This window comes from Schistocerca gregaria, chromosome 2 (assembly GCF_023897955.1).
Source record: "Schistocerca gregaria isolate iqSchGreg1 chromosome 2, iqSchGreg1.2, whole genome shotgun sequence".
Classification (NCBI taxonomy): domain Eukaryota; kingdom Metazoa; phylum Arthropoda; class Insecta; order Orthoptera; family Acrididae; genus Schistocerca; species Schistocerca gregaria.
In genome coordinates, this window is record NC_064921.1 from 177,264,138 (window position 1) to 177,290,434 (window position 26,297).

Genomic DNA, 26,297 nt, shown 5'->3' on the forward strand with positions numbered 1-26,297 from the left:
AGTATAAGCACATATTAGCTGTCATTCAGTGCAAATTTAAAAATCGCCAGGTTACAGTTTTGCAGTTTCTAATATTTCGAACTCTGAAGTGAGTGAACAATCTGCCCGGCATTGAACAGCGTATGTGCTAGCGTACCAAAATCTGTGAGTGGTTCTTGTTGGCTGAAAGCTGCACCTGGCTTTGTTTTCAGATTTTACAGATGGTAGACATGGGTTTGGCTGGTTTAGTGAAGATTTCCACTCTAATAATTTATTTTGGCAGATCAGTGTTTACTTACAGGGTGACACTTATTGAACTATATGAAGGAAAACGTAAATTAGTTACAATCTACGGCGTGCACACACTTTATTCAACATGTAAACATCACTACAGATATTTGGATTTAGGTTATGACATGTTCAATACGCTTGCCATCCTTGGCGATGATATGGCGCGGACGAATAGCGAAATTCTACACGACTTGCTGAAGTGTCAGGACATCGATACTGTCAATGACCTCCTGAATAGCTGCTTTCAGCTCAGCAATAGTTTTGGGGCTATTTTGTACACCTTACCTTTAACATATTTCCATAAAAAGGAATCGCATGTGTTCAGATATGGAGAATAAGGCGGCCAATAGAGGCCCATGCCACTGGCCTCTGGGTACCCCAGAGGCAAAAAGTGGTCCCCAAAGTGCTCCTCCAGGACATAAAACACTTGCTTCTTCGATGGGGTCGAGATCCGTCTTACATGAACCAAATCTTATCGATATCAGTGTCACTTAGGATGACGGGGATGAAATCATCTTCCAAATCCTGCGCGTACTGGATGAGATTTTCACTCTGCAGCGGAGTGTGCGCTGATATGAAACTTACTGGCAGATTAAAATTGTGTGCCTGAGCGAGACTCGAACTCGGGACCTTCAGCACTTATGGGTAACTAAACTTAACGTAAGCCAACTATGTTACCGTAATTTTATGCTTCTGTGTTTCCATAAGTGACGATCTGTTTTGATTTTTTGAGTGAGAATACAGAACCATTATGTGAATGTGATCCAATGGATTTTGAGTGGGATGGTGAATTAATTTAGATTTGTATAGCTGTTACATGTGGCATTACATCAGATTTGACTAACATAACCAATTACCTCCATTTCAAATAACACCAATTGTACAGCTGGTCAGTTCTAGTATTAAATTAGATGGAGCATCCAAGTTTGCTTACGGCTCACCTATTTAGACAAAATGGATGAAAAACTCACTTGAGGAAATCTTGCACTGCAGGTTCATTAAGTTGCCAAGGAATCATAGTTCTTGAAGCAGATCGAATAAACGAAATACTCTCTGCAGGTGACTGCGATGCCATTTTCACGAAATCCAACTCACCGATGATTTTGTATCCAACGGATAAGTCAATTTCCGTCAGGTTTTCGTGAGAAATCTGTAACACAAATAAGTGGTGTTACTTCTTGTTTTTCATACTACGTTTTATTACAAAATATAAGTACAAATGAAGAGGTAGTACAACAAATAATTTAAGTCAGAAGTGATGGGTGATACAGGAGTACCGAAGAAAATAATAGTTGCTAATCCCAGAGGAAAAAGAAGAGCGCAGAAGATCGAATACATGGAGGATAGATGGTATCATACTGAGGATGAGATACAGAAACTGGAAAGAAGCAACACGGAGTCGAGACACTTGGCGGAAAATCATTAAAGAGGCGAATATCCACAACGAACTGCATTTGCAACAGAAGAAGAAGAGTAGGTGAAAGTAAGGTTGGAAATATTTTCTAGCCCAGAGGGAGTTCAGCATACTGATAATGAGTAGAACCGACCGCAAGGAAATCTTTGGCGTCGTAAGACAGTGCTGAACCTGAATAAAATATTGGGCTCCCAACCGCGTCAATTGGTTAAAAGTACACGAGCTTTCGGCCGAGCACTTCGTGGCCATTGTCAAGTGTTATGACTGCCAGTGGGATGTCGGTGCGCCCTTATATACCCTAGCTGCCGGCTGGACGTCACTGGTGCCCGTGACATTGCCATATATGGGCATGTTTTGAGTCGGCGTTCGATGTGCCCTCTTCGAACGCCGACTCAAAACATGCCCATATATGGCAAATGTCAGGGGCACTAGTGACGTCACAGCCGGCAGCTAGCGTATATAAGGGCGCACCAACAGCCCACTGGCAGTCATAACACTTGACAATGACGAAGAAGTGCTCGGCCGAAAGCTCGTGTGGATTTAAGCAATTGACGCGGTTGGAAACCCGAGAACATTTTATTCAATGTTATCGCCGCGACACTCTGAACCTGTTTCCTCAATTCAGTTTCTATCTAACGGATACCACTGCGGACACGTACGTTTCGAACGTCTTCCACGTCGCAGTAACATGACTGACGACGTTGCCACAAGGTTTAAAAACGACCACCACAACATCCGAAGGCACTCCGAAACAGGAGTTCGAAGACCGTCAACGTTTGGAGGCCAAAATCAACGTCATCAACCGCGACAGCTCCTATATGGGCGTCAGAGTATCGGAACTTGATACTATAAGCATGGCGCCGCACAACGTCGGCACACAGCTCTTCTTTCGCCAGCTTTATGTACAGAGTAGTACTGAGAGTGGAAGAACGAATTCCGAGAACATCTTGCGTCGGGAGACGCATTTCGTCTTGTATAAACATTCTACGTCTTACGCCTCTGGTCGGTCAGGAGCCGGAGGAAAAGTTAATTTATCCGTGACTTGTCGGTACGAAAACACCATGATGGTCGATCGGATCGGACTCTCAGCAGAAGTAAACAGCCGCTCGCTCGTTCGTAAGCATCACAACAGGCAGTACGCAAAAAGAAAGTGCTCGCCTCAGCGCTGCCGAAGGCAGGCTGAATCACTTTGCTACTGTCTCCTCGCCTGTTAGCGACCATACGTAGTATTGTACGCATGCCTAAAACTTTCAAACTCAGATTTCTCGAAAACGGTTCAGAGCTGTTTCTTCCTCATTTCGTAATTTCAACTCTTAGCCATGCTTCATACACCCTGCCAACATGAAATAAATCGGTGAGGGCAAGTACATACGGTCCCCTTGCCTGCACAAGAAGTGAAAGTGGTATCAAAAGATGTGTGTAATACTACGACGTCATGTGAAAATACGATAAACAACGCGTACATTAAACACCAGTCGGTGTTCCGTACTATCTGTGCACCAGTCGAATCTACCTAGCTGATGATAGACAATAATAGACATCAAACAGTAAAAATACTACTGCACTAAATTCAGTAAGACAGATTTTATTTTATCTTATTTCAGAGCACAAAACTCTACCATCTGGTGAGCAAGATGTATGAGACAGGCGAAATACCCTCAGACTTCAAGAAGAAAATAATAATTCCAATCCCAAAGAAAGCACGTGTTGACAGATGTGAAAATTACAGAACTATCAGTTTAATAAGTCACAGCTGCAAAACACTAACACGAATTCTTTACAGACGAATGGAAAAACTAGTAGAAGCCGACCTCGGGGAAGATCAGTTTGGATTCCGTAGAAATACTGGAACTAATGTTTTATATTTCAATGGCATCTCTACATAGCCATGGATAATAGTTCGTCGTTGTAGACAAAATTTTTGCTTCAAAAACGCTTCATTTGGTGGCTTCCTTGCTGAAGAGCATGCTCTGCTACAACCGATTTGTTTATTCTCCCTAGTTGGCAAAGACTTTTGTGTTCCTTTGGCCGTGTATCTACACTTCTCTTGGTTGGAGGAGGAGGAAATTAGCGTTTAACGTCCCGTCGACAACGAGGTCATTAGAGACGGAGCACAAGCTCGGATTATGGAAGGATGGGGAAGGAAATCGGCCGTGCCCTTTCAAAGGAACCATCCCGGCATTCGCCTGAAGTGATGTAGGGAAACCACGGGAAACCTAAATCAGGATGGCCGGACGTGGGATTGAACCGTCGTCCTCCCGAATGCGAGTCCAGTGTGCTAACCAATGCGCCACCTCGCTCGGTCTCTTGGTTGTTCCAGTATAAACTTTACCATACGTAGACGGAATTTCACATACCGCACATAGAGACAGAGGATGGCGTTTATCGTTCGCGGATCGGAGTGCCTGTCCTATTTTCTTTGTTGGTCTAAAAACCAGTCTAGTGTAATGTTTCTGCAAAGTATTTCAGATCTGATCTGTTACTTTTGTAATAAAAGAGAAAGAGAGAAACTGTAGTCTTCCATAGTTATTTTTCATGCTGGTCCTTCGGCCCTCTTGTTATTTGGTCGTATAGTTCTGTTTACTTCCTTTCCAGAGTAGCCATTTTTGTCCAACCCCTGCCTTAGATATTTTAATTCGGCGTCTAGGTATTTCGGCGTACGAATCTTTTTGGCTCTGTCTATAAGACTTTTAATGGCACCTCTCTTGTTGTGAATTATGATTAGAGTTCTTATGTAAATAGTGATTCGTGTTCGATGCTTTTCGAAAAACCTTATGTTCGGAACTTCCATCGGTCTGTCTCACAACTAAAACATCCAAGAAAGGTATTTTCTTGTCATTATTTGTTTACTTGGTGAACTGGATTGTTGGATTTATATTATTTAGAGAACCAAAGAATTCGTCCATAGCTTCTTTACCAAGTGAGCAGACCAGAAATGTGTCATCCACAGACCAATACCAACGAAATGGTTTCTTATTTGCTTTTTCTGAAGACTGACTGTTTGAATTTCTCCGTGTAGAAATTGGCTATAGCAACTCAGTTCTGAACAAAACCTTATGAATAGCAGAGTTTCGTGGATCACGGCCTCACACCCCGAAAGGATTACCAGCAGCAAAGGAGTGCTTACCAAACGATGTAAAAGTATAGCCGCCGTCGGAGCTTGAAGACAGAGACTGTGCCCTCCGGTAACTGCTGGCCGATTCTGAAGGCAGAGTCTGTGCTCATTGGAGACTGATGGAAGAATGTCTGCGCCCATCGGAACTTCATACCACAGTGATAGTGTCAGAAAACTTGACTCCTCCACTCTCCCTGTGGAAAAAACCGCTTCCAGACCTGCATCAGCATGCGCTGGATGTTTGTCGATCCGGCGATCTGAACTCGCACGTCTGTTTGGTGGCCGCTGCACTTGGCGGAGCTGAGGGGGAACTGACGTAGCTTCTAGCCTGTCGAGTGAACACACGCGGTGCGAGGCTGAGGCCAGGATGATCATGATGATGATGATGATGATGATATGAAGATGATATTTGGTTTATGGGGCGCTCAACTGCGTGGTTATCAGCGTCCGTACAAATCAGCAATTTTTCATTGTCCAGTACCACCACTTTTCCTAAGCTATGATGAAATGATGAAGACAACACAAACGTCCAGTCCCCGGGCCTGAGACGAGGAGATGTCTGTCGGCCCTGTGACTTGATACAAGTGATACCTTCCTGTTCGTCGCGGAATCAGCGTTGTGCGGCTCGGGCATTATAGGGCAAAGTGTTGGGTTCCGTGGTTACATTGTTGATCCCGAATTTTTGCACTGTAAATTCCGCGTGACTTCTCTGAGTTATCGGTTTGACAGATGGTATTACAATATGGTACGGGATGGTTTCAAGTAGTGCAATATATAACCCCAGTTCACGGCTTCTAGAAAATAAACTAAAGTTAAATCACAGTAAGACTCAGTTTTTACAGTTTACACACAATCCTCCCCATGAACCATGGACCTTGCCGTTGGTGGGGAGACTTGCGTGCCTCAGCGATACAGATAGCCGTACCGTAGGTGCAACCACAACGGAGGGGTATCTGCTGAGAGGCCAGACAAACGTGTGGTTGGTTCCTGAAGAGGGGCAGCAGCCTTTTCAGTAGTTGCAGGGGCAAAAGTCTGGATGATTGACTGATCTGGCCTTGTAACAATAACCAAAACGGCCTTGCTGTACTGGTATTGCGAACGGCTGAAAGCAAGGGGAAACTACAGCCGTAATTTTTCCCGAGGGCAATGCAGCTTTACTGTATGGTTAAATGATGATGGCGTCCTCTTGGGTAAAACATTCCGAAGGTAAAATAGTCCCCCATTCGGATCTCCGGGCGGGGACTACTCAAGAGGATGTCATTGTCAGGAGAAAGAAAACTGGCATTCTACGGATCGGAGCGTGGAATGTCGGATCGCTTAATCGGGCAGGTAGGTTAGAAAATTTAAAAATGGAAATGGATAGGTTAAAGTTAGATATAGTGGGAATTAGTGGAGTTCGGTGGCAGGAGGAACAAGACTTCTGGTCAGGTGACTACAGGGTTATAAACACAAAATCAAATAGGGGTAATGCAGGAGTAGGTTTAATAATTAATAGGAAAATAGGAATGCGTGTAAGCTACTACAAACAGCATAGTGAACGCATTATTGTGGCCAAGATAGATACGAAGCCCATGCCTACCACAGTAGTACAAGTTTATATGCCAACTAGCTCTGCAGATGACGAAGAAATTGAAGAAATGTATGATGAAATAAAAGAAAATATTCAGATAGTGAAGGGAGACGAAAATTTAATAGTCATGGGTGATTGTAATTCGTCACTAGGAAAAGGGAGAGAAGGAAACGTAGTAGGTGAATATGGATTGTGCACAGAGCACAACTTAATCATAGCTAACATTTGGTTCAAGAATCATAAAAGAAGATTGTATACATGGAAGAAACCTGGAGATACTGACAGGTTTCAGATAGTTTATATAATGGTAAGACAGAGATTTAGGATCCAGGTTTTAAATTTTAAGACATTTCCAGGGGCAGATGTGGGCTCTGACCACAATCTATTGGTTATGAACTGTAGATTAAAACTGAAGAAACTGAAAAACGGTGGGAATTTAAGGAGATGGGACCTGGATAAACTGACTAAACCAGAGGTTGTACAGAGTTTCAGGGAGAGCGTAAGGGAACAAATGGCAGGAATGGGGAAAAAAACAGTAGAAGAAACAGTAGGAGGTTCCATGCACCTGTTACTTTAAATTCTTTGTTGTAATTCCGTCGCGGTTGCGTTTAATTATGCTGTAGATTAGTTTCGAACTACAAAGTTCATTTTGAAGCCAAGCCTATGATTCGGTGACAGTCAGTTTGCGCATATGTAATACACATAACACAGCAGTCGTCAGTCTAGTTCAAATACACATTGTGAACACATCTACAACGTGAAATTGGTCTGACATTCCAATGGCTGTGTATTATGTGTATATTTCCGATGCATTGTCTGTCACCTAACAAAGCATTGTAAGTGCAGCTTAAATAGACCTGGCTTCAAAATGAAATTTGTGGTTCGAAATTAGTCGAGAGCATAATTAACCGCAACTGTGACGGATTTAGAATAAAGAATTCATATAATCTAAATCCTGATGTTATCTAAGTCCAGATTTCTGCAAATTACTAACGCGAATTCTTCACAGACGAATGGAAAAACTGGTAGAAGCCGACCTCGGGGAAGATGAATTTGGATTCCGTACACATATCAGAACACGTGAGGCAATACTGACCCTACGACTTACCTTGGAAGCTAGATTGAGGAAAGGCAAACCTACTTTTCTAGCATTTGTAGACTTAGAAAAAGCTTTTGACAATGTTGACTGGAATACTCTCTTTCAAATTCTGAAGGTGGCAGGGGTAAAATACAGGGAGCGAAAAGCTATTTACAATTTGTACAGAAACCAGATGGCAGTTATAAGAGTCGAGGGACATGAAAGGGAAGCAGTGGTTGGGAAGGGAGTGAGACAGGGTTGCAGCCTCTCACCGATGTTATTCAATCTGTATATTGAGCAAGCAGTGAAGAAAACAAAAGAAAAATTCGCAGCAGGTATTAAAATCTATGGAAAAGAAATAAAAACTTTGAGGTTCGCCGATGACATTGTAATTCTGTCAGAGACAGCAAAGGGCTTGGAAGAGCAGTTGAACGAAATGGATAGTGACTTGAAAGGAGGATATAAGATGAACACCAACAAAAGCAAAACGAGGATAATGGAATGTAGTCGAATTAAGTCGGGTGATGTTGAGGGTATTAGATTAGGAAATGAGACACTTAAGGTAGTCAAGGAGCTTTGCTATTTGGGGAGCAAAATAACTGATGATGGTCGAAGTAGAGAAGATATAAAATGTAGACTGGCTATGGCAAGGAAAGCGTTTCTGAAAAAGAGAAATTTGTTAACATCGAGTATAGATTTAAGTGCCAGGAAGTCGATTCTGAAAGTATGTGTATGGAGTGTAGCCATGTATGGAAGTGAAACATGGACGATAAATAGCTTGGTGAAGAAGAGAATAGAAGCTTTCGAAATGTGGTGCTACAGAAGAATGCTGAAGATTAGATGGGTAGATCACATAACTAATGAGGAGTTATTGAATAGAATTGGGGAGGAGTTTGTGGCACAATTTGACGAGAAGAAAGGACCGGTTGGTAGGACATGTTCTGAGGCATCAAGGGATCACAAATTTAGCATCGAGGGCAGCGTGGAGGGTAAAAATCATAGAGGGAGACCAAGAGATGAATACACTAAGCAGATTCAGAAGGATGTAGGTTGCAGTGGGTACTGGGAGATGACGAAACTTGCACAGGTTAGGGTAGCATGAAGAGCTGCATCAAACCACTCTCAGGATTGAAGACCACAACAACAACAACACACAATTCAACAAAACCTGACTTTTTAATCTTACAGAACTGGCATATGATTAGTGAAACTGAACAGTTCAAATTTCTAGGTGCTCAGATAGATAGTAAGCTGTCGTGGAAAGCCCACGTTCAGTATCTTGTTCAAAGACTTAATACTACCATTTTCACTTTTCGAACGGTTTCAAAAGTGAGTGATACTTCGATAAGTAAATTAGTCTACATTGCTTATTTTCATTCACTTATGTCGTATGGTATTGTGTTTTGGGGTAACTCTTCCCATTCTAGAAGGATATTTTTGGATCAGAAACGGGCGGTTCGGGCAATAAGTGGTGTGAGTTCACAAATCTCTTGTCGACCCCTGTTCACGAATCTGGGTATTTTGACATTGGCCTCTCAATATGTATATCCCTTGTTGTCGTTTCTTGTTACCAATATTACTTTATTTCCAAGAATATGCAGCTTTCACTTGGTTAATACTGGGCAGAAATCAAACCTCCATTTGGATCGGACTTCCTCAACTCTTTTGCAGAAAGGTGTGCAGTATACTGCTGCATCCATTTTCAATAAGCAGCCACTCGAATTCAAAGATATTAGCAGTAATCTACGCACTTTCAAATCGAAACTGAAGAGTTTCCCCATTGTGTAGAGGATATCCTTGAAAAATTAAGCTCATTCTTATTGTATTGCTGATAGCGTTTACTTAAACTTATGGACTGACTTTTTTTCAAGTTCATGAACATATATTTTTATCTGTTATTACTTTTGTGTTGTAAGTTCATGTACTGACACGTTCCATGACCTTGGAGATTTGCTCGTCAATTTGGTCCTACGGAACTTGACGTGTAAATAAATAAATAAATACTCGGCTGTTGAACGGAGACCATTTACTTCGTTGTTGAGTTTAATTGGTCTGTGTTGTACCACAGCTTTTCTATTCAATGTTTAATTTAAATTAGTCACCGTAGTTGATGGCTATCTCACGTAGGCGTGCTCTGGTCGCTGAAACTGTGATTGGCGTGCAGCTGGATTTTGTTCCGCCGTTGTTGTTTCTGCGAGAGCCATGATTTCGCTGTTTTGACGAGAATTCACTTCTGATTTAGAGAAAATCTCTCATAGTGATAAGAGGTGCTATTGCGTGTGCAGCGACCAAGCCCTTGGACAGCAGACGCTACAAGTTAAATGTGGACTTCGTGTGGTGGGTGACACACACCATCAGACGGCGCGGAATGAGGTCAGGGTTGTCCGAGTCTGATGCCACGTGCCAACACCGAGTGCGACCTACGTTAGTCGTTCCAGCGTTGTGGCACGGTTCTGCCGTCATCCCGTTTGCCTTGGTTGAGGCTAACACCAAGCCGTGGGTCGCTCATTCTCTCGCTCTCTGTGCTCGTTGCTGTAAGTCTCCTGCTATAACGTATTGCCCTCTTATCGCGGAAAGTGATTACAGATTTTACGCATAAGTGATGGTCGTGCAAGGTTGTATTTGCGATTCTTGTTCATACATGTTTTCCCAACGCCACACGTGCGATAAAAGCGGACGGATACGCCGTCAGCGCCAGTGCCTGTAAAAGTACACAACTGGGCATTAAAATTGTTACACCACGAAGATGACGTGATACAGGCGCGAAATTTGACCGACAGGAAGAAGATGCTGTCAAATGCAAATTATTAGCTTTTCAGAGCATCCACACAAGGTTGGCGCCAGTGGCGACACCCACAACTTGCTGACATGAGGAAAGTTTCCAACCGATTTCTCATACACAAATAGCAGTTCACCGGCGTTGCCTGGTGAAACGTTGTTGTGATGCCTCGTCTAAGGAGGAGAAAGGCGTACCATCACGTTTCCGACTCTGATAATGGTCGGATTGTAGCCTATCACGATTGTGGTTTATCGTGTCGCGACATTGTTGCTCGCATTGTTCGAGACCCAATGACTGTTAGCAAAACATGTGATCGGTGGGTTCAGGAGGGTAATACGGAACGCCGTGCTGGTTCCCAACGGCCTCGTATCACTAGCAGTCGAGATGACAGGTATCTTAACCAGATGGCTGTAGCGGATCATGCATCCGCGTCTCGATCCCTGAGTCAACAGAGGGGGACGTTTGCAAGAGAACAACCATCTGCACGAACAGTTCGACGACGTTTGCAGCAGCATGAACTATCAGCTCGCAGACCATGGCTGCGGTTACCCTTGACGCTGCATCACAGACAGGAGCGCCTGCGATGGTGTACTCAACGACGAACCTGCGTGTACGAATGGCAAAAAATTCATCTTTTTTCGGATGAATCCAGGTTCTGTTTACAGCATCATGATAATCGCATCCGTGTTTAGCGACATCGCGGTGAACGCACATTGGAAGCGTATATTTGTTACCGGCATACTGCTGCATCACCCGGCGTGATGGTACAAGGTGCCATTGGTTATACGTCTCGGTCACTTCTTGGTCGCATTGACGGCACTTTGAACACTGGACGTTACATTTCAAATGTGTTACGACGCGTGGCTCTACCCTTCATTTGATCCCACCGAAACCCTACATTTCAGCAGGATAATGTTCGACTGCATCATGCAGGTCCTGTACGGCCCTTTCCGGATACAGAAAATGTTCGACTGCTGCCCTGGCCAGCACATTCTCCAGATCTCCCACCAATTGAAAACGTCTGGTCAATGGTGGCCGAGCAACTGGCTCGTCACAATACGTCAGTCACTACTCTTGATGAATTGTGGTATCGTGTTGCAGCTGCATGGGCAGCTGTACCTGTACTCGCCATCCAAGCTCTGTATGACTCAATGCCCAATCGTATCAAGGCCGTTATTATGACTAGAGGTGGTTGTTCTGGGTACTGATTTCTCAGGATCTATGCACCCAAATTGCGTGAAAATGTAATCACATGTCAGATCTAGTATATATTTGTCCAATGAATACCCATTTATCAACTGCATTTCTTCTCGGTGTAGCAATTTTAATGGCCAGTAGTGTATTACACTCTTAATATGTTCTGCCGAAGGAAGTATATTTGCAGTTTACCATAGTCAGTGTGTGCAGAGAAATGATGATTGTGTAATTTTTGTAAAAGCACAATCGGTGCTGCCTTTTGATACTGGTTGCCAGTGTTCTGCTTAATTACATTACAAGTAGTATTATAAGGAAGTTTCTGGTGCCCAACAGAGCAGCCCCTTAGTTCTAATTTAGATGTGATGATGATTCCTTAGGCTATTGTATTGAATAGTTATCTAGCTCAAGTGGTATCTAGGGATATTTAGTGCTGTCGAGGTGGCTTGCTTTAGAATAATGCTGTCTTAAGGTGCGCTAAGCTGCGCGAGAAGTAACTAGTTTGGCTGCTGATGCCCTGGCATGTAGAGAACATAGTGCGTAGCGCAATACCGTTAAGGTGGTGCATTGCGCACTGGTTGACTCATGTTGTCTGTTATGGAGATGGGTGACCAGAGTTTTTGCGGTAATTCTCGTCCACTAGAATACACTGGATTAATGATGAATTCATTTGCGTTATTTAAATGTGGAAGTATGTTAACAGGAAATCTCAAGTATCGTCATTAATCATTTAGTTTGAACTTTTATTATCACATGAGTAAGGGTTAACAGTTAGAGTAAAGGAAACGTTTTCAATCATTTTTAAAAATTTTAGTATTAAACAAAAATCTGCAGATTATAAAGAGCTTTTTTTATACGCTACATGGTTTCTTAATATTGCGTTTATGAAATTTCAAATGAAAAGTTCCTTTAGAATACTTTTGATATAAAGTTACCTAATCTTTTGATATTCATCTCAAATTTTGCACTGTCTGTCGTAGCGTTGTGCGTGGGCCGTGGTTCTTATAGCGATTTCAGTTACAGGAATGCGTGTGTGAGTGTCGTATAGACCGTCAGAGATGGAGCAATTCGTATTCCTGTTGCTAATACGGCGAGTACACGGTTCGTTTCTTACATATTATTACGAGCTTCCAACAGGAGCGACTTATTTACAGATACCTGTGTAGATACTAGATTTTTTTTTTTTGCAATTTCATGCTCGTTCAAGTGCTTACTAGGCACAACCTTTTATTTTTACTTTAAAAACAGCACAGCTTACAGTACCGCCGTTGTTATTGACGCTCGTGTCGTACAGGCTTTTGTTTGTTTTGGTTAGTGTAGCTCACTGTCAGATAGACCGCCAGTGAGAAAGCATTTCGAATTCCTGCTGCTAATGAGTGCACCATTCGTTTGTTACATATTTTTAGGAACTTCAAACAGGAATAACTGCAGTAATGGATAGGAACTGCGATTGCCGTGTACATATGCTAGCTGAGTTGGCGACCCTTCACTCACAGCTCCAGGCTGCATTGGCTTCCGTCACCCTGCTTGAGGCCGCTGCCAAGGGGCATTACCATGGGGGGTCAGGTGCAGTGATGAGAGGGATGCCGAGCATGTGGCTGTGGCCGCCCCAGGTATGGCCTGCACTGAGGATGACCCACCACCTGTGGTCGAGTGGGAGATCATTCAAAAGTTTGGCAGAGCAGTGAAAAACTTTCCACAGGGCCACTCATAGGGCCTCCCCAGTTCGTTTGACAGACAGGTTCCGGGCGTTACTGTGGCTGACGATGTCTCTAAACCAGATGCAGTCATCCACCCTGTTCCAGAGGAAGTTTCCCGGCCCGCAAGGTCTGGGCATTCACAGAGGATGGGTTTGCTGGTAGTTGGGAGCTCCAACGTTAGGCACGCAATAGGGCCGCTTAGGAACATGGCTGCCAAGGACGGAAGGAAGCCATTGTGCACTCCGTGTGCATACTGGGGGAGTCATTCCGGATGTGGAAAGGGTGCTTCCGAATGCCATGAAGAATACAGCCAGCTGCAGGTGGTGACTCATGCCGGTACCAAAGACATGTGTCGCTTTGGATCGGTTGAGATTCTCTCTGGCTTCAACCGGCTAGCAGAAATGGTAAAGACTGCCAGTTTCCGAGGTTAAAGTGGAGCTCACCATCTGCAGCATCGTCGATACAAGCGACTGTGGTCCTTTGGTGCCGAGCCGAGTGGAGAGTCTGAATCAGAGGTTCGGGCGGTTCTGTAACCAGGAAGGCTGCAGATTCCTTGACCTGCGGCATTGGGTCATGGGTTTCCGGGTTCCGCATAATAGATGATGAGTCCACTACACACAGGATGCGGCTGCTCGAGTAGCGGGGGCAGTGTGGAAGGGACTGGGAGGTTTTTTAGGTTAGAGGGTCTCAGGGAACCACAGAAAGGGCGTCCGTCTAAAAGGGCGCAGGTAAAACACAGTAAGGTAGTTGCAGAGACTATCGGTATTGTAGTTGAAAACTGTCATAGTTTGGTAGAGAACCTGGGTTCCAAGCCCTAATAGAAAGAACTGAAACTGAAACAGTTATATGTAGAGAAAGATGGCTAAAACCGGAAATAAGTTCAGCTGAAATTTTTTTCAAACTATCTAACAGTGTTCAGAAAGGACAGATTAAATACAGTTGGTGGTTGAGTATTTACTGCCGTCCGAAGTAGTTTGCCGTGTAGTGAAACTGAAGTAGATAGTTCTTGCAAAATGGTATGGATAGAGGTTATACCTGACAATCGGACTAAACTACTAATTGCATCGTTTTACTGACCCCTCGACTCAGAAGATGTAGTTGCTGAACATTTCAGAGAAACTTGAGTCCCATTTCAAACAGGTGCCCCAATCATACAATTGTAGGCGGTGGCGACTTGAATCTACTTGATATGCTGGAAAAACTATATGTTTAAAGCCAGCATAAGGGAGGATGGCCGTATTATGCACCAAGCACATGGTAATCTCCACACATCTGCACCTGCCATATGAGAACAAATAAAGGACTCTTTGCAAAATTAGTCATCCTAACCTTTGGTCAGAAACCAGCATCAGTCGGATGGGGGAATTGCCGTCCCATGTATAGAGTGCTGTTAACATAAAGAAACAGAAGGCTGCGTTTGGAGTGATGTCAGGACCAGCCAACATAGATTGCTCACGAGTCGTGCCGCACTGAGATGAGCGGTGAATCACGGTTCTACACTTATCTGGATTACAGTCACCGGCGGTTATGATGGTAGTCTGGGGAGAGGTCATTTTCTTCCAGTGTTTTGGGCTCAGTGGTGTTACTCCGGGTACCACGAAGTGGGGAGCCCTCAGGTATGGTTTCTGGCAGAAATTGAGAGAACTCTGATGGCACAATGGTACATTGCAAACATCCTGCACCCCCATGCGTTACCTCTCATGCAACAGTATCGTGGTGCCACTTTTCAACACCGTTATGATCGTCCAGAGATTGCAGGTGTGACTATGAACTGCATGCATGGTGCTGAGGTACTCCTCTGGCCAACAAGGTCCGCAGATCTGTCCCCGATAGAACAGAATCGTTTATTCCTGAAACAACGCTTCTCCATTCAATGACATTTCCCAGAAAATAAAAGAAAATTTAAAAAAGCATTGTGTAAGGGATAATCTAGCGAGGAAAGGAGAGCCATGACATATTTTCCTTTCCTAGTGTTTAGTGAAAATTTTGTTACATCTTGATCGATAACATGAGAGCAATACAAAAGGCTACAGAATTGTTTAAAAGCGATGGAGAAGTGCTGTTTCTCAAATAAAGTGTAATAACTAAGAAAACAAAAAGCAGTAAATCAGTTTTAATAGACTGTAATTAATTCAGAAACTTTATTTCTTACTTCAGAAAATATTTTAAACTGATAGTGCATTATAGGACCCATTTTCCTACCCTATCCCAGGTGTTCTTAGTAACAAAAAAGTTACTATTTTTATGGCTCACAAATTTCGACGCAGGACATGTTTCTTTAAAGAAAAAGGAAATAATTTTACGACGTTTCTGTTACATTATAAAGTTACACTGTTAGAAATTCAATAAAGAATGAGAGCACATAAATACAAAATATCTATGTAAGGAGCTTTATTAACATAATTTTAAACCGGCTGTTGTTGTGGGTTTAGCTAGTAGTTCTATGTAAGGAGCTTTATTAACATAATTTTAAACCGGCTGTTGTTGTGGGTTTAGCTAGTAGTTCACCATGAAAGTCACGTTGTTCTGTTGGTACGTACGTACTTATGCAGCTAATTTCTTCTCATTTAGTCCAACATAGCCCTGTGGATAAGCAGGAGCACATGGCAACAATGTGCGGTTGATTATAGAAAGCCTCCCCGTATAATAAATATAAAATTTTGCATTATTTCTCATCATATTGTTAATATTAACTACATTAATGGAGAGTTTCCTGCATAGAACGCTTCCTGTGCTGATATCTCACGCACACAGTTAGAGCAGAAGTCCGCAGCTCGTGGTCGTGCGGTAGCGTTCACGCTTCTCGCACCCGGGTTCCCGGGTTGGATTCCCGCCGGGGTAAGGAATTTTCTCTGTCTCGTGATGACCTATAGTGGTCAGAGCCATTTTTAGAGCATAAACATTACCACTCCAGGAGGTGCGTCGTTCCTGCGCTAAACTGAAATTTTACATCTTGTCTCTAGGCCATGGATATATATAGACGTGTTCTTTCCACATAAAACTGTAGGTTTTTGCATCCATAATCACGAAAATGCGAATAATTCACACAGTGTCATAAATTGGAGAAGCGCTTTTCCTGCAGTAGACGATTGATCCTGTGTGTAACCAGCTTGGACGTTATTCTGTTCCATTCTCTCCCAGTGTCAGTATTCAGTATGTCTAGGACCAGTTACAACAGTTGTGGATCAACTTGCCTCATGAGAGAATAAATTGGCTTTATGACGCCCTATCCAACCGAAAAATTGAATGAACGCATACATCTAGGCCATCCGTGGCGTTTCGTTACTTTTCCTTCTCCGTACGAGGACTTCCTTTTTTTTAGGCAAACAGTATATCTTAAACATGTTGTTCACATAGGGCGTTCGTGTAAATTCAATAACGAAAAACATTCCACTTTTATAAAATTCATTAACGTCTGCAGGAAGTGCATTTTCATTAACTTTTTGTATGTTACACAAAGGAAATGGTTTTCTTTATCATTTTCTGTTCCAAAACCGACCGCGGATTCCAAGACGGCTACGGACAGCAGATGTCTGAAAACAGTTCAGCTCTTCTACAACACAGCTGCCATCTTCGTCTTTGTACACTGAATAGTTTGCGAATTAAAGCGATCTCAATGAAATATTAGACTAAACGTCTATTCCGAATCGGATGTGCTAACTCAGCTTCACGCTTCCAGGTGCTAAGTGTTATTCTCAAGCAATTTTGAGCAAAGTATATATGCTAGTCACAAAGCTTTATATATTACCTCGAAAAAAATAAAACTTCGTTATTAATTTTCGTTTGTTTGCAGCTACATGTCTGTAGTCGTGACGTACAATGAAATCCTCGCGAAACAGTAACTACACTGCTGGCCATTAAAACTGCTACACCACGAAGATGACGTGCTACAGAAGCGAAATTTAATCCACAGGAAGAAGATGCTGTCATATGCAAATGATTTGCGTTTCATAGCATTAACACAAGATTGGCGCCGGTGGCGACACCTACAACGTGCTGACATGAGGAAAGTTTCCAACCGATTTCTCATACACAAACAGCAGTTGACCGGTGTTGCCTGGTGAAACGTTGTTGTGATGCCTCGTATAAGGAGAAGAAATGCGTACCATAACGTTTCCGACTTTGATAAAGGTCGGATTGTAGCCTATCGCGATTGCGGTTTATCGTATCGCGACATTGCTGCTCGCGTTGGTCGAGATCCAATGACTCTTAGCAGAATATAGAAACGGTGGGACCAGGAGGGTAATACGGAACGTCGTGCTAGTTCCCAACGGCCTCGTATCACTAGCAGTCGAGATGACTGGCATCTTATCCGCATGGCTGTAACGGATCGTGCAGCCACGTCTCGATCCCTGAGTCAACAGATGGGGAATTTTGCAAGGAAACAACCATCTGCACGAACAGTTCGACGACGTTTGCAGCAGCGTGGACTATCAGCTCGGAGACCGTGGCTGCGCTTACCCTTGACGCTGCATAACAGTCAGAAGCGCCTGCCATGGTGTACTCAACGACGAACCTGGGTTTACGAATGGCAAAACGTCACTTTGTCGGATGAATCCAGGTTCTGTTTACGGCATCGTGATGGTCGCATCCGTGCTTGGCGACATCTCGCTGTACGCACATTGGAAGCGTGTATTCATCTTCGCCATATTAACATATCACCAGGTGTGATGGTATGGGGTGCCGTTGGTCACACGTCTCGGTCACCTTTTGTTCGCATTGACGGAACTTTGAACAGTGGACGTTACATTTCAGATTTGTTACGTCTCGCGGGTCTACCATTCATTCAATCCCTGCGAAACCCTATATTTCAGCAGGATAATGCACGCCCGCATGTTGCAGGTCCTGTACAGGCCTTTCTGGATTCAGAAAATGTTAGACTGCTGCTGTGGCCAGCACATTCTCCAGATCTCTCAGCAACTGAAAACGTCTGGCCAATGGTGGCCGAGCAACTGGCTCGTCACAATACGCCAGTCACTACTCTTCGTGAACTGTGGTATCGTGTTGAAGCCGCTTGGCCAGCTGTATCTGTACACGCCTTTCAAGCTCATTTTGACTCAATGCCCAGGCGTGTCAAGGCCGTTATTACGGCCAGAGGTGATTTTTATGGGTACTGATTTCTAAGGATCTATGCACTCAAACTGCGTGAAAATGTAATCACATGTCAGATCTAGTATAATATATTTGTCCAATGAATACCTGTTTATCAACTGCGTTTCTTCTTGGTGTAGCAATTTTAATGGGCAGTAGTGTATTAACGCCAGATTTCGCCACACTGTCTTAATAGATACGTTGGTCGTAGGTGCCACATTGATATCTGCGTTTATTTCACGCTGTGTTGCTTGTCTGTTAGCACCGACTACGCAAACGACACTGCTCTCGGTCGTGAAGTGGGACCGTCAGCTGCTGTGTTGTCCGTGCTGAGAGATAATGCTTGCAATCTGGTAATCTTGGCCCACCTTTGACAATGTGGATCTGGGAATATTGAATCTCCTAACGCTTGACAAGGTGGATCTCGGAATATTGAGATCCCTAACGATCTCCAAAATGAAATGTTCCATGTGTCTAGCTCGAACTACCATTACGTGCTCAAGGTCATTGCGGTCACAACCACGTTGCAGACCTTTTCACACGAATCATCTGACTACAAACAACAGGTTCACCAAAGCGCTGTTCTTTTGTATGTATACGCGATGCTACCGCCATTTGCATATCGCTGTCCCCTGACTTTTATCACCTCAGAATATATAACTTCGTCTCACAGTGAAACAAAGTAGTGCGTTTAAATAATGGTTAACCAACTAGCGAGACCTACCTTGAGTGGGTTGGCGGTGAAAAACGTGACCTGGTGACCTCTCTGGAGCAGAGCTTTGGTTAAAATGTGGAAAGGCTTCTGGTGGCTGATGGATGGCGTCGGGCACACCACCAGAATCTTGGAGCTATTACACGCCTGACTCATCAGCCAAAGTAGCAGAAGTGTGGCAAGTGCTTTCTCTGCAAAAATGTTAGTTACATTTAAATGACACGTGTTAAATTGTTTTTATGAAAACAACATTGAATAAACGTTATGTAGTGTGATAAATTGTGAGAAATGTTGAGATAAATGTATGTCACTAAGTCGTAATTGTGTCTAACTATGAGTCTTGCGCACACAATAGACATAGAGAAAACGACCGGTAGAACTCATGACTGTACTTCGATTTCGGTTCAAATGGGTCTGAGCACTATAGGACTATATTTGAGGTCATCAGTGCCCTAGAACTTAGAACTACTTAAGCCTAACTAACTTAAGGGCATCACACACATCCAAGCCCGAGGCAGGATTCGAACTTGCGACCGCAGCGGTCACGCGGTTCCAGACTGAAGCGCCTAGAACCGCTAGGTCACAACGGCCGGCTTCTTCGTCTTTTCTTCGATTATAGACTTCCCCCACCAAGTGCGTGCAGCGCCTCCGGGCGGTATTCAAACTCGCGATGAGCAGAGATCATAATGTTTTGAATCATCAGTGTACCTCTGTAGTGAGAGGTGAAAGGTGAAAAGAATTACTTTGTGTTTCTTTACTAGGAAGACAACGGCCTTGCCGCAGTGGATACACCAGTTCCCGTGAGATCACTGAAGTTAAGCGCAGTCGGGCGTGGTCGACACTTGGATGGGTGACCATCCGGGCCGCCATGCGCTGTTGCCATTTTTCGGGGTGCACTCAGCCTCGTGATGCCAATTGAGGAGCTACTCGACCGAATAGTAGCGGCTTTGGTCAAGAATACCATCATAACGACCGGGAGAGCGGTGTGCTGACGCCACGCCCCTCCGATCCGAATCCTCCTCTGAGGATGACACGGCGGTCGGATGGTCCCGGTAGGCCACTAGTGGCCTGAAGGAGTGTCTTCTTAACCAGATACGTTGGAGTTTTATGGAAACTATCACAACTGAGATGGTCTCATCTGTCACATGTATGAGCAGTCGTAACACGTAAACAAAAGTATGAGCAGCGAATCCTTTTAAAACCACGTTTTTGAGCTAGTAAAACTGCTTCGGCACCTTGTAAGGATGTATATCAAAATGCATAATTTTTTTCTAAAACAGTAAATAGTTTAATAGAAAAAAACTGTTTCTCCTGCAATGTTTCAGTAAAAAAACTGAAAAGGCGGCCTTCTTAAAACCCGCGCTAAAAAATCAGATCCTGGAGTGAGTTCTCGGATTTACTACCTGGGTATTTGTCACAAGTGTACAAAAAATAATTTTTGATGGAGAGCGGTTTCGGGATCGAACAAAAATGCACATAAATATCCTGTATCAGTATCGCAAACATCATTTCATTTTCAGATAACCATGAGAATATAGGAATATTGACAAGGAAATTATCCTCACCAAGGATTAGGCATTTTGTATAAGAAGTTTCTCTAGTTTAGTCACAAAGCAGTCAACAATGATATTCGTTTCTTTGTTCCTGTTATGTAATGCCGTGCATAGTGGATTGAATGTTCGACGCTGGTTATCTTTTATTGGTGTACTTTGTAAAAACATTCCCACAACCTGTTCATGATTGCGCCGGCCGAGGTGGCCGAGCGGTTCCAGGCGCTACAGCCTGGAAGGTCGCAGGTTCGAATCCTGCCTCGGGCATGGATGTGTGTGATGTCCTTACGTTAGTTAGGTTTATGTAGTTCTAAGTTCTAGGGGACTGATGGCCTCAGAAGTTAAGACCCATAGTGCTCAGAGCCATTTTAGCCATTTTGTTCATGATTACAACTTACGGTTAAATAAAATATTTTATGTATTTGTAGCGATTCATTTATTGCGTTAAATTAATGGGTCCAGCATTAGGGTTTTGCACAGCAGGAAAGGTAGACAACTCTTGGTATGCATAAAATTATACAGACAAGAACGACGTAACGTGATTACACACAGAAAAAATGATGAAGGACGTTTGAACATTTTCTTGGCCCAGTTTGTGCTGGTTATTTTCAAATTCCTTGGTCTCGTCATTGTGAATGTATCTACGAGCATGTAGTGGTTCGTTCTGTAGTTTCATTGTCATTTCTCAGAACGATGAACGACGTGCACTAAGTTTCGTGTTATAATCGTTTATTCTATTTGTGGAGTACATAGAGGACAGACGAAGGTATTCCAGATGTCAAAACAAAACAAAATAAGATAACATTTTAAGATAACGGCTAAATTGTCAGAGACGGAGCTCAAATTCGAGTACGAAAAGATGAAAGAGAAAATCGGCCACATCCATCACAGACGAATGCCCCACCACTCCCCCCCCCCCCCCTATTTTCCACCATTTACCGTAACAGAGTTGGGCAAACCACAAAACGTGAATCAGTGTGGCTAGGGGAAGATATAAACACCGCTCCTCCAGAGCGCTTGTTCAGTGTCGCGAACATGAACAGTCCTCTCGTCGACAACGTGTAGAAGTATCTAGTTAGCTAGTTTTCTTCCTCAAAATTTCCAGTGTTTTATTCTGAGAAATACAATACATGCAGTTAATAAAGGTATACAAAGAAAAAAAAGTTTAAACTTTTCACAGAAAGGTCACACAGATATTACTCTACATGGATAACAGACGTTTGTGGTCTGAAACGACATCCAGACACTGTATAAATATAACATCAGCGACAAAACTGTGAATGGGTAACTGACTAGTATAGACAGACCCTGTCACAACTGGGAGGCACAGTCAAGGAAACGAAGAAGAGTAACGAGAGAGGGTCTCTTGAAATGAAAGAGTAAATTCAAGACAATAACACGTATTCAAGGCAAACAAAATTTCGAGACATTACTGTACAACATAATGTTCTTTCTTTCATTTGACAGTTCTTTACGTAATTAATTTTGAAGTATCTCAATACATGCCAATACTACCTAAACATAATTACTAGTATCACTTGCTAGTGAAGCAAATACTTTTATTTTATCTGTGTGAAATTGTAATTTTATTTCTTATTGTTTTTGTGATACTAAATTCACAGTTTTGTCGATAACGTTATTGTGATACGGTGGCTGCATGTCGTTTCAGACCAAAAACGTCTGTTGTACATATGGAGTAAAATCTGCGTGCGCTTTCTGTGAAAAGTTTAAACTTTATTCCTTTGTATACCGGTATTAAATGCGTATGTTGTATTTCTGAGAATAAAACTGGAAATATTGAAGAATAAAACTAGCTAACTTAATGTTTCTACACGTTGTCGACGCAGGGGATTGTTCATGTTTGTAGCACTGGACAACCGCTGTGCAGGAGCGGGCTCAAATAATATTCAGACAATAGAGTGTGTTACATAAAATAAAATATATGTGTAAATATTTTTGTTACATTTGAAGGAGAACTCTACTGGGTAGGCCAAAGACATATTTGTTTTTGGAAGAGAGTCGAACAGTTGACATCTGTTGCTGACGAGGCAATGCACGTGTAAATGTGCACTTATCGTATCCGAAGGAAACATGAGGCTTCGTATATGTGTGCTGGCGGTGTACTGAGATGATGGAGGAAGATGTTTTCCGCCATTGATTATTTAACACAAAATTGCCACGGAGACACTGAAACAGAGAGAGAGAGAGAGAGAGAGAGAGAGAGAGAGAGAGAGAGAGAAAGAAAGAAAGAAAGATACTTCAGTGACGAGTCTTCAGAGATATGTCAAGCAATAAGCTTTGCAAAGTGCACTTCTCAATATTTTTTAACTGATTTGATAATGATAAGTTAAAAGTTATTTAAGCAAAGTCACTTTTTCTGGTAATTTCCAAGAACGCCTGCAAGCGAAATACAGTGTGCCCACAAAGATTACCCTGATTTCAAGATTAGATATTAATTATATTTATGATGATAACGTTTGTTTTTTGTTACTAGGGAACCCATGAAGTTTTTGCACACCTGTGTCTCATTCGAAACTTCCGCCACAAGGAGAGCTGTGTGAGCTACATCGTAAAACTGGTTTCCCCCCAGGAGAAGGCTCGTTGTGTTGTGTAACGCAGATATATCACCGACTACTGTGCAGCGAACGTTTGTGCCCCATTACGGAAACAAAGTAGCTGATGTCAAGTTAATCAGAAATGGATAGAAACTTTTTTAGCATTGGGATCAGTTCAGAAACGGAAAAGCAGAGGGATACCATCTGTTTCAGAGGAGACTGTGCAGGCACCTCAAACTGCATTCACGGGGCCGCCACAGAACTGGATTAGACAAGCCACACGGGATTTTCGAGAGCTAATTTATACAGGCATAAAATGGTTCGCATACGTCTTAAAGTATATACCTATAACCAGATGATCGCCCAAAACGCGAACATTTTGCAATTTTGCGTTTTATGAACGGTGCACATGTTAAAGTGATTTAAATGTTGAAGTGTTTTACCAGCATTAAATGTGTATGTGAAGTTCAAAAATTAACTAGGAGAGGTGTATGTAGGATAACATGTTTCCTGTACGGCATGCAGTAAAGAGTTATACTGTTTTGTTATCAGGGTAAACATTTATGGACACCCTGTATATCGAAGGCGTGTTTGTCACGGAGCCAGATGTCGATTTCGTTTACAGCGATGGCGCAATCTGCGGCAAAGAATCACGCTTCGAGCGACTTTTTCAATATAACATTAAAGAAATTTCTCGTATCGTGTTAATATCAGGATAAAATAAAAAAGTCATTGTGATGTAACTGTGTAGATTTTAAATCGTTTCAAAGGTTTCTTTACGGATTGCAGACACATTTGATACATTCAAAGACCTATATAATAAACAATCGTTTCGGGAGGTATGGTTATACATGCCAGTTGCTTTCAAAAAATTTGCGAAAGCTCTGAGACTGTTTCTGATAGACTTTCGTTGACAACTGAATATCTGATTACAGAGATGACTGACGCCACTACAGTTTCGAGTAGCATTACTATCACGTGATGCGATTTGGTTCCTAGACTGATTACTGTGCAAAATTCTTTAGACTTCTGTTGCTTATACAATCTGTTTCCGACTCACGACATTAGAAATTGCGTGGACTGTAATGGGCAAATAGGTGTCAAACTGGTTTAAAAAACTAGCGATTTTAACTTCCCATTCCGGTTATACTGTACCAAATGTTGGAAAAGAACAAGTATAAGAAAAAACATGTTGTTAGTTGTAAAATGACAACACCGCGGAGTATCATCTTGGTTTCCCGCCGAGTTTAAGAATACACACAGGAAAACACATCTTCGGAAACCGAATTAACGATTAACACTGTTGGTGTTTCCTGTAGTTTCTGTCGTGAGGTATGTTAATAATAGTGACCGATGGCAACGTTGATGAAGGTGGCGTCAAAACGATTGTTGAAATTGTTAAACCCACATCACAAGTTTAAAATAAGGGAAAAGAAGGTTTCTCAAGAATTAAACTGAACATATTTGGGTGTTTGGAGGTAAAGAAAGAGAATCTAGAAAATAATTCAATATCAAAGTGTATTACAGGTATAAACGAACTTTAGTGCTTCTTATTAAGAACTTTATCTTGTACGGAACCGAAGTAAGAATAGAAAACTGAGAGCCGTACAGTACTTTTAAGAAAGAACTATTTCACCACGAATTTGTGAACCATTCAGTGGAATTCGTGTCTTCTGAGTATCAGTCGGTTCACACCCAGGACATCGAGCGATTATGGAAATACTGGAAATCCTCTATTAAAAAGGAAGGCCGGCTAGGAGACGGACAGTACATTTTTTAGTGCCTGTACTTCCACAATTTGCGACTACGTGGCACAGAACTTCCCTGTGGGACTTAGCCAATTTTCTTAAGATATACAGCTACGGCAAAAAAAAGGACTCATACTGGAAGCGTATACATCAGGTAGAATTGTACAGAACCAAGATAGAAATGACGAATAAGGTAAGCGAAATTACATTTAATGGACGATATTCACGTCTAAACAAAATACATATCGCTCATCTTCTATCATTGTAGTAGCTACTGTTGTATTTGGCTCCGTGACAGTCGCGGCATCGCTATATATCACTTGCAGCCGTCATTACTCTTTTCTAATTTTTTTAAGCCCATTGTGATAAACCAATATTATTTATTTCGTCGAAATGTAAGGATTAATTTGCTAATGTAATGCAATCTGGCACAAACGATTATTTTATTTCGCTTCACGAATTCCTCGTGACTATATTTCAAATGTAAAAGCGATTACACTCATATCACTGGATCTTACTAGCTGCACATTTTAATATTGCTTACAGCATTATTTTTGTGAGTTAATATAGTTAGTATATATGAATGTTCGTGTCTGTGAATACTTTTCTACTGATATGTAACATTATAACATAATTACAATGGATACTGAATCATTGATCATACCTACGCTAATCTTGAAGTTACCGTACGAACAAAATCACTGTTTTCCTTTAATTTATATGTCGTAGTTGTGCACACGAAAGTAAAGTACTGTTGAAAAATTTTCAAGCTCAGCAAGAGCTTGCCATGTGCACCTCGTCACTAGTGAGTCCTCTGGCATCATAATTGGGAAATAACTGATTCAGCCATACTTTGAAATGGTCCAAATTTGTTGGTAGCGTAGTTTACCCCTATAGCGAGGACGATAACGAACAGATTGATTTCCTTACCGTAAAGGTATCCCGACATCTTTAACAACAGCTGATTACGGTTGGGAAGCGAGGCGCTCGGGAAAGCGACGATCACCAGCTGCCCGGCATGGAACTCCTGCCGCTACTGCTGTTGACCTAGAGAGACATTCCTACAGACGCGTTCCCCCACTACGTGAGTATGCGAGGGCAGTTACGCAAGTGTTTCTTTCGCGTCCGTCAGAAGCTGGAGTTATCGCTCTTGTCCTTACTCCTTAATTGTTGTAAAACACGCATGCTGGGCAGACAAGGGAGCACAACCAACGATACATCGCTCTAGTTCCGCGTAGCACCGCCTCCAGCATTGATACTGGGCCAGTTCGAAGAAGAAAGGAGTCCACGAGTATATTCATCTCTGCCTTGTGCAGCTCAAATCACTGACTGACGATTAGATACCGTTGTTGTTGTCGTGGTCTTCAGTCCTGAGACTGGTTTAATGCAGCTCTCCATGCTGCTCTATTTTGTGCGAGGTTCTTCATCTCCCAGTACCTACTGCTGTCTACATCCTTCTGAATCTGCTTAGTGTATTCATCTCTTGGTCTCCCTCTACGATTTTTACCCTCCACGCTGCCC

General features: G+C 42.6%; 1 protein-coding gene across 1 annotated transcript in view; it reads right to left on the bottom strand.

Annotated features, from left to right (window-relative positions):
* LOC126336632 (UDP-glucosyltransferase 2-like) overlaps positions 1 to 25,861 on the bottom strand; it is an 88,626-nt gene extending 62,765 nt beyond the window's left edge. The window contains exons 1-3 of the mRNA XM_050000524.1: positions 25,707 to 25,861; positions 18,936 to 19,114; positions 1,242 to 1,420 (exon numbers count right to left, since the gene is read on the bottom strand). Of these exons, the coding sequence (XP_049856481.1) occupies positions 1,242 to 1,420; positions 18,936 to 19,114; positions 25,707 to 25,725 (377 nt within the window). The 5' untranslated portion in view covers positions 25,726 to 25,861. The remainder of the gene's footprint in view (positions 1 to 1,241; positions 1,421 to 18,935; positions 19,115 to 25,706) is intronic.
* Between the last annotated feature and the right edge of the window lie 436 nt (positions 25,862 to 26,297).